The 12,500-nt window shown below is 43.8% G+C and overlaps 1 protein-coding gene across 5 annotated transcripts in view; it reads left to right on the top strand.

Annotated features, from left to right (window-relative positions):
- cdk5rap2 (CDK5 regulatory subunit associated protein 2) overlaps positions 1-12,500 on the top strand; it is a 64,738-nt gene that overhangs the window by 47,620 nt on the left and 4,618 nt on the right. For all 5 annotated transcript variants that reach the window (XM_063210869.1, XM_063210868.1, XM_063210870.1 and 2 more), the window contains 5 exons: positions 479-595; positions 7,415-7,520; positions 8,394-8,500; positions 8,727-8,852; positions 11,768-11,830. In XM_063210869.1, the coding sequence (XP_063066939.1) occupies positions 479-595; positions 7,415-7,520; positions 8,394-8,500; positions 8,727-8,852; positions 11,768-11,830 (519 nt within the window). The remainder of the gene's footprint in view (positions 1-478; positions 596-7,414; positions 7,521-8,393; positions 8,501-8,726; positions 8,853-11,767; positions 11,831-12,500) is intronic.

Below are 12,500 nucleotides of genomic sequence, written 5' to 3' on the forward strand. Positions count from 1 at the left end.
GTATCACACACACACACACACACACACACACACACACACACACACACACACACACACACACACACACACACACACACACACACACACACACTAGGCCGTTCGCCCCTCCTCTTTGTCTGTGGCACTGCCAATTATACTCTTATGTTACCCAGGCGGGGTTAGATGACGCCCTCACTCACACATACCAAGCACATTCTCTCTCTCTCTCTCTCTCTCTCTCTCTCTCTCTCTCTCTCTCTCTCTCTCTCTCTCTCTCTCTCTCTCTCTCTCTCTCTGTCACACACACACACACACGGACACACAGGAACGGACACACACACATGGACACACACATAACAGGCACACAAATGCTAACTTATGGTCAAAAATACACTAAAGAAGCGAACCCAGAAAGAAAGAAGCAAAATATACATAGACACAAATTAAACTACGGTAGCTGGATGTGCCACTGATGTCTTGCTTGCTTCTGTTTCTGCAGCGGGCACCAACATCTTCATCGCTGGGCTGGAGGACCAGGGCCAGCTGGCCAACGAGGTCCGCAAGCTGTGGGCTCACAACCACACGCTCCGAGAGCAGCTCAACCTGGGCACCAGAGGTACACACACACGCATGCGTGCGCGCACGCGCACACACACACGCACACACAGAGACTGTTTTTTAGTTGCAGACATCAGCTGGTGCAACCACAGCTAATGCCCATACATTAATTAGTCATGGGCAATTAATGTACAAGCAATTAATATGCTTCTTGGATACTCCAGCAAAAGCAAAATCCATATGCATTTAATCCATATAATAGTGACATTAGCAGTGGTTGCACCCCTCTAACGTCTGTTACTACTAAAACGTAATTGACCCACTCACACATGTATATTTAGTACAGGGTGTCCGCGGAGTCTAAAAAAGTCTAAAAAAGTCTAAAATTACACATTATCCATTTTAGGCCTACAAAAGTCTAAAATATAGGGTTCTTTTGCACTTAAGTCTAAAATTGAGTTTGAGTAATTTAAGACCTACGTTTCAATGCAAAATATCGACAAAGGATTAATGTGTATTTGTTCTGTTTTGCTTTGTTTCCACGCCACTTTTTTCTGGTATTGTGGCAGTTATGGTCTGTGTAGTTCTACATGACATGTTGCTGTTTGTAACGTACAATAATAAAACTACAGATGTGATACGGAAATGTACTGTAGTTCCTCCTCCCCTTTCACCGCGCAGTCTGACCAGTGATGGTACAAGAAGGAGATAAGTCAGGCTCGTTGTTTTCCGGTATCCCGCTGGCGAGTTTGCGAAACATAGGACGATATTGCGCCCAACCGCGTTTGGCGTCTCCGATTGGCTACAACGGCTCCCTTGTTCCTCCCCTCTGATGGCTTTCATTTGACAGCAAGAATTTCAACTCTCGCTCAAAGCAGGCTTGCAGAACATTCGTGTACAAATAATTTGGCCGATCTCTTGAAACAGACACTAAAAGTGGTAACAACAAGCAAAAAGTAGGCTACCCAAACCATTTACGATGCAGTAGGATGAAAGCGTCACTAAATGCAATGTAATGTAGCCGTATGTAGCCTAATCCTAACTGCATAAACTCCTGTGTTTATACAAATGCCGTATCATGTCATTTTATTATGGTTTGGCTCATCTCTTGAAACAGATGACACTCAAAGCATAAACAAAAGCAGGCCTAGCCAGCGATGCAATAGGCCTACAAATGACGTTTCTTACAATTTCATTTTATTCACATTATCCAAACCTCGAGGTGATCTGGTAAGTTGTCCACCGAGTCTATGGCACATGTGGTAGCAAATGAAGGATAAACCTATTTATTATGTCGGTAAATCCATCTGGTGGTCATATTAGGAACTGCATTCTGCATATCAAAATTCATCCCCACTTCTGTATCTAACATTAACACATGGATACTTTGATAAGGTCTGTAATGAAACACTGAAATTGCGGTGTTTTCTGTTGACTAAGTAGGCCTACCTCAGTTTTAACCAACTTTGCCTGTGGATTAGGCTACATTACATTGCATTTAGCTGACGCTTTCATTTATTAGGCTATGTAAATAAAAATGAAATCAAATACTGGAGCTCACTGCATCGTTGGGCAGGCTAGTCTATACATTTGTTTGACTTGGCACATCTGTTTCAAGCAATGACACAGTAAGTAAGTAGACCTTGGTTTCAAGAGATATGCCAAACCACGCTAAAATGAAACACGACACGGCATTTGTGTAGGCCTACTAAATGGTTTGGGTAGCCTACTTTTTTTTTTGTTGTTACCCTAATTTTAGTGTCTGTTTCAAGAGATCGGCCAAATTATTTGTAGGCCTACACGAATGTTCTGCAAGCCTGCTTTGAGCGAGAGTTGAAATTCTTGCTGTCAAATGAAAGCCATCAGAGGGGAGGAACAAGGGAGCCGTTGTAGCCAATCGGAGACGCCAAACGCGGTTGGGCGCAATATCGTCCTATGTTTCGCAAACTCGCATCCCGTTGACGTCAGGTGAACGCCCCTTTAGGAGACCATCCGAGTTTGAGAGTGAATTACGCCTCTAGAGTGCATTTGTGGGATTGAATCCTTGGATGACAGTTCAGATTTCGGATGTCAAAATGCAAATTGACGTGTGTCCTCCTCGACACTTCCACCTTGAAATAAAACAAAGGGGTGAATAGGTTTGTGTTGTGTGTCTTATTCATTGCACATCATCCAAAGACGGAACACAGGTGTGTTTCACATAGGCTACTATTTAATTATGCCATCGTATATTTTTGGGTAGCAGCAACTGTGTAGATGAGGTAATTAGGCCTAGCAATATTACATAACATTGGTTGCTCTTTCTATCGTAATTTGGCGATAACGTCCAGCATGTTCACAATGTAGGCTAGTCAGCGCAATTCACCGACAAAAGGCTCCCAATTCCGCGCACTTTTCAGGTCACGGTATTTCCGTTACTGTTTATTATTCATTTATAGGCCAGTGGTGTAGTAGAACGCGGGTATACGGAGTAGGGCCTATATAGCCTACCCACTTCTAAATTTCAGGGATTTCAGTATACCCATTACCCACGTAAAATTGATTGATCCATTGTTTTGAATAGCACAAATTTATTCAGTATAGCCACTTCAAAAAATGCTCAAATATACAGCATACCCACCATAAAAAAGTACTACACCACTGTTATAGGTCTACTGTTGTGCTGATTTCGCTCACACTTGCAGTCCTGTCTTTACTGCTGCAGGAACTGTGATTAGTTTGGTCGTTGCTGTGGAAATGGTTGAATAATTTTAGTCCTAAAGTTAAATAGGGAAGCGGCCAGGGCGAGTTTGAAGCCAGAATGTCGCGTTGAAATTAAAAGTTCCATCTCTTTCCAGCTGCCGTTACGACACCCTTCATTACAATGCTGTCTATGGCCGTTTGACTCGGTTTTAAATGTCATCACCGTTTCAAATTGTAGGCCTAGGTTAGCCTTGACATCTCTGTAGTAGGCTATTTCATACACATATGGTGTCCCATGTAAAGTGTTACAGACTTCTCGCGAATAGGCCTATTCCGATCACTGCCTAGCCAAAAAAGGGGACAACTAATGTGGCTTCACTGACAACTGCAACAGTTACTGCAAGCAACTGATATCTACCTGGAGTTGCATAAACAAACCAAAATACGAAAAGTGCATTAAACACCGCACACTGTGTAGGCCTAGGCCCTACTGTTCTCCCCCCCTCTTCAAGGCACGCGTTTCGCCCGGTGCGTCTTCAGGTTCCCGAAGACGCACTGGGATAAGAGCTAATCTGAAGACGCACTGTGCGAAACGCGTTGCTCGCTCAGGGGAAAAAATACAAAAGAAGTATCCAGTGTGCGATGTTTAATGAACTTTTCGTATTGATCAAGTTTTTCTGCCTTGCACCTGGAAGGGTTGTACACAATACAAGGACTTCCATGCACAAATAAATAAATACTAGGCCTATATATATATGACAGGATATTACAATAAATGTACAATGAAAACAACGTGAATGTCAACTGGGATTACTATAGGGCAGTTACCATGAGCGACGCGTCCCATCCCATCCGTCTCCGCCACGCCTCTTCACAGACTACGAATCCCACCTCAGCCCTTTGGATGGCGGTAATACGCAACCCTTGTCAGCTGCCACCAAACGCAACAGTAAGAGAAGAAGAAGGGGGGACAACGCCCCCTTAGGAGACCCAAACTTGAGCACATCCATTTACATTGTGTGGGCGGAGTTCAGGGTATCTCCTTCTTGTACCATCACTGGTCTGACTAGAAAGCCCACGTTAGTGGTGTTATATCTAGACATTGTTTATATCTAGACGTTGTAAAAGCGATATTGGCGTTGCGTTGGCCATACATTAGATAACTAGGCTTCTTGACTGTCTTAAACACCTGGAAGAAGTTAACTAATGAGGAAAGTCACCACCTCATTGAAAAAGAACGGATTTCTATTTGGAAGGAAAGGTGTCGATTAAAAACAGAAGACAAATGTGACAGTGCAAGCCAAGGGAATATGTCAGCACCAGTGTGAATCGTTGCAGGTAAGAAGTGATTTTTAGTCCTTGCAGTGGTGATGGAATAGTCAGGTGTTGGCTGTGGCTTAGCAGTCTAGCGTAGTTGTTAGCCTCAACGTTGGCGAAGCTTGATTGTGTCTGTGCGAGCGAAAGAGAGTAGCGACAGTGTGTGTGTGTGTGTGGCTAATCTGAAACAGAGGCGATTCCTCTTTGAGTACAAGGGAGGCGCCGCCTCCTGTCCAAAATCACGGAGAAATAGTATGTAAACTAATGCTTTACACGACTTAATATCATTGCTATTTCAGACCCAGCTCCATAGATGCATGTGCTCAACTTAGAGATTAAACCAATCTGTAATAAGATCCCGAAGCTCGCAAGAGTTTTTTTTCCGCTCATGACAACGCAAGCGAGTCGAGTCTCAATGGACTTCAATGGCATGTGGGATTGTGCGCTTTTTCAATGGCAAAATGCTAAACGGTCATTGGCTATTGCCGTGAAATTTTTTTAATTTTGAGACTGAGCCTCACTGGGAGTGAATGGAGAAGAGAGAGGAGGGGGGAGGGACCGGAGACTGGAGCTCCGACTTGTGATTGGGTGAACCCCGTGTCAGTAGGCTACAGTAGTTGATTTCATTTCGAAATGCGATATGTTATTAATTTTGACTGAGAAGTTTCGTCGTGATAACCAGTGGGGGAAGCTATTCATTGGGTTGTACTCTAGTTTTGTGTACATATTCTTGTAAACCTAGTGTTGCGAATAAAGTCTTAATAGTGGCACGTCCTTATCCTTTTTAATCTCCCAATTCAAAAGTTGATGTTGCCTACTTTTCGTTATTGCTAGCTTGCAAGAAAGCTAGAGAGCTATGCAAAATGAAATGCCAAGCATTGTGTATTAAATTCTGGCGAATTCCAGTCGTCCTTATGAGGAGAAAATGAATATCAAGGAGCAGAGCAGAGCACTGCCTAATATTGACTTGGTGAAAAGGTAGGGAAGAACAAACTTTTCTTTTGAGCTTTAGTCGTGTGTCTGATCAACTGGTTAACTGCCAAGTCCCGTGAGTGGCGAGTCCTTTCCTACTGTGCTGTTAAGCCGTGCACCCAGTAATGAACAAGACAAACGAAGGCAAACTCAATCACATCATTATGTGTGCGGAGGTAGGCTAATGAATAATAATAATAATAAATAAAAACATTTCCCTATGAATAGGCTACAAGGGGGATAATGATTAATGATTAACACAATTTGTTTCACAAAGAGTCCTTCAGTGTGTGAGGGCAGGCCATATGTGACAGGACCAATATAAGGTGTGTGTCAAAATTGACCCCCCCCCCCCCCCTTTTTTTTTTGTCTTCGTTCTGGACATATTGTAATTGAACAGCCTCCCCTGTTTGACAGACTACCAGCCGCCACTGATCTCAAATGATGAGTGATTTAACAGTCGAATTCCCATGGAAGTGCCTTTGTTGTAGTCCTATTCTGTTTGATGCCTTGGTATTTTGTGCTGGTTCTGTGGTAGCAATTTGCAAACTGGTGGGCATTTGAGCTGTTACGGTCATGTCCACGCACAAACGTTTCGTGTGTGCTGTCACATGCACTTCTCATTAGCTCTAAGTCCGTCAAAGCACATGAAACATATTGTGCAATTCATTTAACAGAATGGATAAGATATGCTATGTCGATGGATGATTTAATTGTTATAACCCCGTTTTGCGTTTTCTTTGCCTGCTGCTTATGAATTGATCACAATTTAGCTTCACGTTATGCTGCTTGAAAATATGTTAAGCCTAAGCTACGTCTAGATCAAAAGAGCGCTAGATTTTGAATACCGTAGCCAGCTGCGCATTACACCGACTCTCGCGCCGTGGCAGAATCTTTCTCGTGTCGCTCTCTCTTGAGCTGTCATGCAAGTTACACTCTCGCTTGCGTGAGACCTCTGGTACAGCCCCCCTAAAACGAATTAAGCATGAATCTTTGGATTGAGTGGCATGGGCTGAGTTGGTCAAAATTTCGAACTATTTTGTTATTAGTATTAACTGCCATAAGACAGAACGTGGAACTTGGACACCTCCAATAGATGAAACAAATAAACGTCATTTTATGGCAGTAGTGTTGTTAGCTCATATTCTGTTCTTCTATCTTGGTTAGGTCCTCTTGATATAGGCTTGCACACATGGCAATCTTATTCACATTTTGATTTAAAAACCTCAGTCAGTGCAATGTAAAGACAGGCTGTTCACAATTGCTGGCTTTGATAACTTGAAATTGTGAAAGCGAGCATTGCACCTTCTCACTGGTCATTTATGATCAGATCTCTTTATGCTTATAATATGCACTATTGCATGTGTGTGTGTGTGTGGTGTAGTGTAGTGTGTGCAGGGCCACTGACGGCTTTTACCGGGCCCGGGGCTAAATCATCTGAAAGGGCCCCCCTCTCAATAAATACAATACAATTGGGTCCCAATTCTGCGGGGCCTCTTTCTCTGGGGCCGGTCAACTGTCCCCCCCCCCTGTCGGCTTCTGAGTGTGTGTGTGCGTGTGCTTTTGTGTGTGTGTGTGCGCGCGCGCGTATCAATTGACCACAATCTGGCTTTATTTCATTTTTTAATACTCCGCGAAGGTCTAAAATTTTGCCCATGATGGTCTAAAAAAGGTCTAAAAAAGTCTAAAATTTCACTTGTTAAAAGCTGCAGACACCCTGTTAGTAGTGGTGGGCCATTATCTGTGGTAACGCTAGACTCATATCAGGCAGCATAAAAGCTATGACCATTTATCTATTCTAATTGGGTTGGGCTGCGCACATGTACGTCTTGGTGAAATGTGAAAATGTGGATGTTGGTATCAATGCCTGTTAATGTGATGCGCGTGTATCATGTGTTGTGTGCAGATAAGCAGAAGGAGAATGAGCGTCTGAGAGAGACTCTGGCCAGGAGAACAGCCAAGCTGGAGCGCAGCCGCAGAGAACACACACGCCTGCAGGACAGCCTACAGAGGTAAAACACACACACACGCATGCACGCACACACTCACACATGCCTGCAGGAGAACCAGCCCAGGTATCACAGACAGACAAACACAGAGGAGAGTCTGCACACGTATCACACACACCACTCCACACCACCTGGGTATGCACCTGCAAGAGAATATGGATACTGTAGGCAACACACGCACACATCCTCCCTCTCTCTCTCTCTCTCACTCACTCACTCACTCACTCACACACACACACACACACACACACACACACACACACACACACACACACACACACACACACACACACGCACACGCATTAGAGTTCGCCCAGTTCACCCACACTCTGTCTCTGTGGCACCACCAATTATACTCTTGTGTTACCCCATCAGGGTTAGATGACGTTTTTCATGCAAGTTCAGTGTGTGTGTGTGTGTGTGTGTGTGTGTGTGTGTGTGCGCGCGCGCGCGCGCGTGGGGTCGTGTCAGGTGTCAGTAATGGCTGCGGTTGTTAATGGTCGTGTAGTTAGCTTGTAATGGTGAGGAGCTCTAATGGCTCACCAGAGCTCTCCGTTTTCAATATGTGTCACACACTTCAATGCATCAATTTGGTATTTGGATCAGCTATTGGTCCAAATATGGATGAATTATTGGTATTGGACAGCTCAACTGATCCCACTGAGTGACCCATTTGTAATGAAAATGGCTATGCAAGGGCTGCGCACAAGCGCTACACGTTTAAATATTGCTCATATATTAAACGTGCGTGTGTGTGTGTGTGTGTGTGTGTGTGTGTGTGTGTGTGTGTGTGTGTGTGTGTGTGTGTGTGTGTGTGTGTGTGTGTGTGTGTGTGTGTGTGTGTGTGTGTGTGTGTGTGTGTGTGTGTGTGTGTAGACTGCAGTGTGAGGTGAAGCAGCAGAAGCAGCAGTTGTCTGACAGTCAGCAGCTCCTCAAGTCTCTACGGGTGGAACTCAAGCTGCAGGAGCACATCAGGAGCACAGGTACACACACACACACACACACACACACACACACACCGTAAATAACAGTATGCAACTAAATTTTCCGTTCTTGCTAATGAGACAATACGCGCAAAGCAAATACTTTGATTGATTTGAAGTGCCCATCAATCTTGTTGTGGCTTGTTTACAGTGTCCAGTTTTCATACAACTTGTCGTACAGTGTGCATTACCCATTTAAGCCGTGATTTCCCATATGTGTGTATAGAAGGGCAAGAGCAGTCGTCTGGTGTGGATCTGGCGGCTCTGCTGGCGGAGGTGAGGCACCTGAGGGAACAGCTGGAGAGAAGCATCCGCAACCACACCATCAACATCAACTACCTACTGCCATCAGGTACTCACACACACACACAAGGGCATCGGTTTGATTTCAAAAGTGCTGGGGACAATTACTAGCCTGGGCGAATAGCCGACTGTTGACTCCGTCAATCAGTCTGGCAAAAGCCCTGAGGAATCCGTCTCCGTGGACGATGGGAGATGGTCTGATCTTATTCTATCATTTAAATTAATTGAAGTTCCAAACTCAAATTAAAACCCATATTGTGCTTTAACAAAAAAGGGGTTCCACGCGCTTCTGTTTTTACATCTGGTGCATCAACGGGAGGGAGGCAGGTAATCTTGAATGAAGAGAAGACACCGGAGCAGCTCAGATGGGATGCTTTTTCTTTTTAATTCAAGTGCACAACATGTTAGGGACTAACGTTTCGATGGCAAGCCATCTTCATCAGAGTCCATGAGTACTGACCCATATTGTGCTTTATTAGCATGCCTGTTACGTTATAGCGTCGCAAAAGCATACAAATAACCAAACGAAAGTGTGAATATAGTTACCTTAACCAATCAGTAACGGAGCTCGCGGGTGAGTTCTGCGTCACCACTCTCAAGTGTTTGCTGATTGGCGAAACACTGAGAGAACCGAGCTCGAGGCTTTTGCCAGACGATGTGCGGAGCCAAAATCTTTGGGTGGAGTAACAGAGGATGGCGTCGCGAGGCTAGACAATTACCATAAACCTGAGTAAGGTTTGAAAAGTGCTGGGTACAAGCTGGCTACTTCCGATTTGAGGTTTCATGATGAATAATAGGCTACGCATTGCATATGATGCGTATTGACGCGATAATGTGGCCATATTAAAAATGAAAAGCCATCTGCGCTGTCTTGTTTATTTCTGATATCCTGCGCTGAAGTCATCTTTATCATAAATATTATTAACGCAATAGTAACTGATTGGTTAACCCGTCGTCTACATGTACTTGCATAATGGTGCACGTCAATTTCAAGTTGTCATAACTTCTCTCTGTCCCCTGTCATTTTGATTTTCTCTTCAAAGCAATTCATCCATTTTGTCATTGTCCCTTGTTTTTTTTTTGTCATTGTCCCATTGTCCATTGTTAGTATTATGGACCTAGGGCGTATCGATCAGCATTATTTGTCTGAAACCTGCAACCTAAACACTGCATGCGTGCAGCCACACACAGCATTCTCTGTGTCAAAGGAAACCCTTCTCCACACGTGTGCTGCATTCTCCTCATCACGCCACGAATGACAGTACATGTTGGCAGACTTTATTTTGCATAACTCCCGATTATCTGGATATATTTGGCTAGGTTGCTCAGCAAAGCACAGCATTGACGTTAGTGAGGTAACTTTGGCATGCTGATGCAAGCACATGCTCACCGACGGTAAATCAAGACGCAGAGAATATTGATGTACTTCCCCAAGTATACTGAAAAGGTCCATAGCCACTGTGTTCAACGCCCTTTTACATATTCAAATGCTCCCGCTAAAGACATCTCCTCGAGTCAACGATGAAGTGCTGCCACAGTGCACATCCTGCCTCGCAGCCAGTATAGGAAACAAATCCCCCTTGCTAGTTCTCGGCGCAAGCTCCGCGACCAGTTGCAACTTCGGGTGTCCTTAAATGCGTGCACGAGTGTGTCTGTGTTTATTCCCTCCATACAGCTCATCAGTATGTCAACTTTGTGCAAGCCATTCAAATCAGTGAAAGGGGTTAGACTGCCTTCCCACAGTGGGATGCTTGAGTTTTAGGACTTAGCTCATGCAGCCGCTCATTGTTAGCAGAGAATTGAGCGTAAAATATATTTGCTGTTATGCATCGCGGTTATATTTGAATTAAAATATGAGCTTTCTATAATATACAGCTGCTTTAGGGAGGGAAATAAAATCTTCATTCGACATAGACTACCACGACAAGTTACCTTTTGGGTCACAGTTTGATGTTTATTTAGTGGAATTATGTGCGTAATAATATCAGTTCCATCCATCAAATGCAGCACAATCCCGTTACTTTCACATGAGGTTCTAATGGACATTACTCGACAAAATTGCAGTTCTGAGTACCAATAATGAAGTACAACATATGTACCATGTATAGTAAGGGATCACCACCCAGATTTGGTGCAACCTGAGGACAAATTTCAATAGGCCTACTGCATTTCTGCGACTTTGAATCACTTGTTAACAGGGATTCCCGGGAAACGGTTCGTCTTTTCCTGGGATTTGATTAATGTCCTTTTCTTTATTTATACCATTCCATATTTATATTTATTTGATGAGGAACGGAAAAACGGGGGTACCACGCAGTAACACCGGCAACATGCTTGATTATTTATTTCTTAAAACTAAAAGTGGTTGGGACAAAACTGCCCGTCAGAAAAAGTGGGTGGGACATGTCCCACCCGTCCCCGGCAGAAATGACGCACCTGCACACACACGCACGCACGCACGCACGCACGCACGCACACACACACACACACACACACACACAGACACACACACACACACACACACACACACACACACACACACACACACACACACACACACACACACACACAGACACACACAACCACACCATCAACATCAACTACCTATTGCCATCAGTGTACACACACACACACAAGCACACAGACAGTAATTACATTATGACTTAAGCATTATATGCTTTACTTTCTCTATTGATATGTGCTGTGCACGAGTATACATCCAGATTCATGTATTTTGTAATGTTGGATGTGGTTGCAGTTGTATGTATAATGCTCAGTGGTTCATCATGGGGTAAATGCATCTATGTTCTCATGAGCAACGGTGACCTCTAGTGGTGTTGCAATTCAAACAGCTACAATTTAAACATTGAGAAGAATGCAATACACATTTCACACTACACAGTGGATACTATCAAGTGTATAGTTTACACAATTCAAGTTTGTCTGCATTTTGTTATATTTCAGATGAGTGTGGAAGACCAGAGCACCTTGATCCATCTTCAAACCCAGATGCCAACATTGCACAAGGTACTGTCTTTGGCTGTCTGTCATCCCTATTTTGACCCCAAGGTATGTGAGTGGTGTAGGGCAGAAATAAAATGGACCTTATATTTGTTTAATCCAGTGCATCCATTATCAGGGATGTAGTCACAGTTAGTAGTATAAGGAGTACCAGTAGTGATTGTAATAGCAGCAGGGCCGCTGACAGCTTTGTCTGGGCCCGGGACAAAGTCATTTAAACGGCCCCCTTATTGTGTAATGAGGACACAACTCTTTTTTTGTTCAGCACATTGAGAGTAAATAGAATGGAGGCCAAAATTCTATTTCATTGTTGAAGCCAAGTTGGAGCCAATGTTGGACCCAAAAAGACCAAAAAATGGCCAAATCCCATTCATTCCTATGAGAGACATAAAACCCTGTATCTCCCTTAAATGCCACTCCAGGGGGATCATTTTTCGCTCAACTAGTAGGTCCCCTTGCTCTCCAACTTACCAGGGTGGTGATTTTTTGTGGTGATGTTTTATTTTAGAGAGATATTAAAAGTTAAATTGACCAATGAGCATCAGAACATGGTTTGATTGACCGTTAGAAGTCTTGTTGTTGTCCAATCAGCACCTGCGTTTGGCGTTGCTAAGGTGGAATGTAAGTTGGAATGTTCCCAAATCTGGCTTCAAAGCGTTGAATGGCAAATAGCGTT

The sequence above is a fragment of the Engraulis encrasicolus genome, chromosome 11 (assembly GCF_034702125.1).
Source record: "Engraulis encrasicolus isolate BLACKSEA-1 chromosome 11, IST_EnEncr_1.0, whole genome shotgun sequence".
Taxonomy (NCBI): Eukaryota; Metazoa; Chordata; class Actinopteri; order Clupeiformes; family Engraulidae; genus Engraulis; species Engraulis encrasicolus.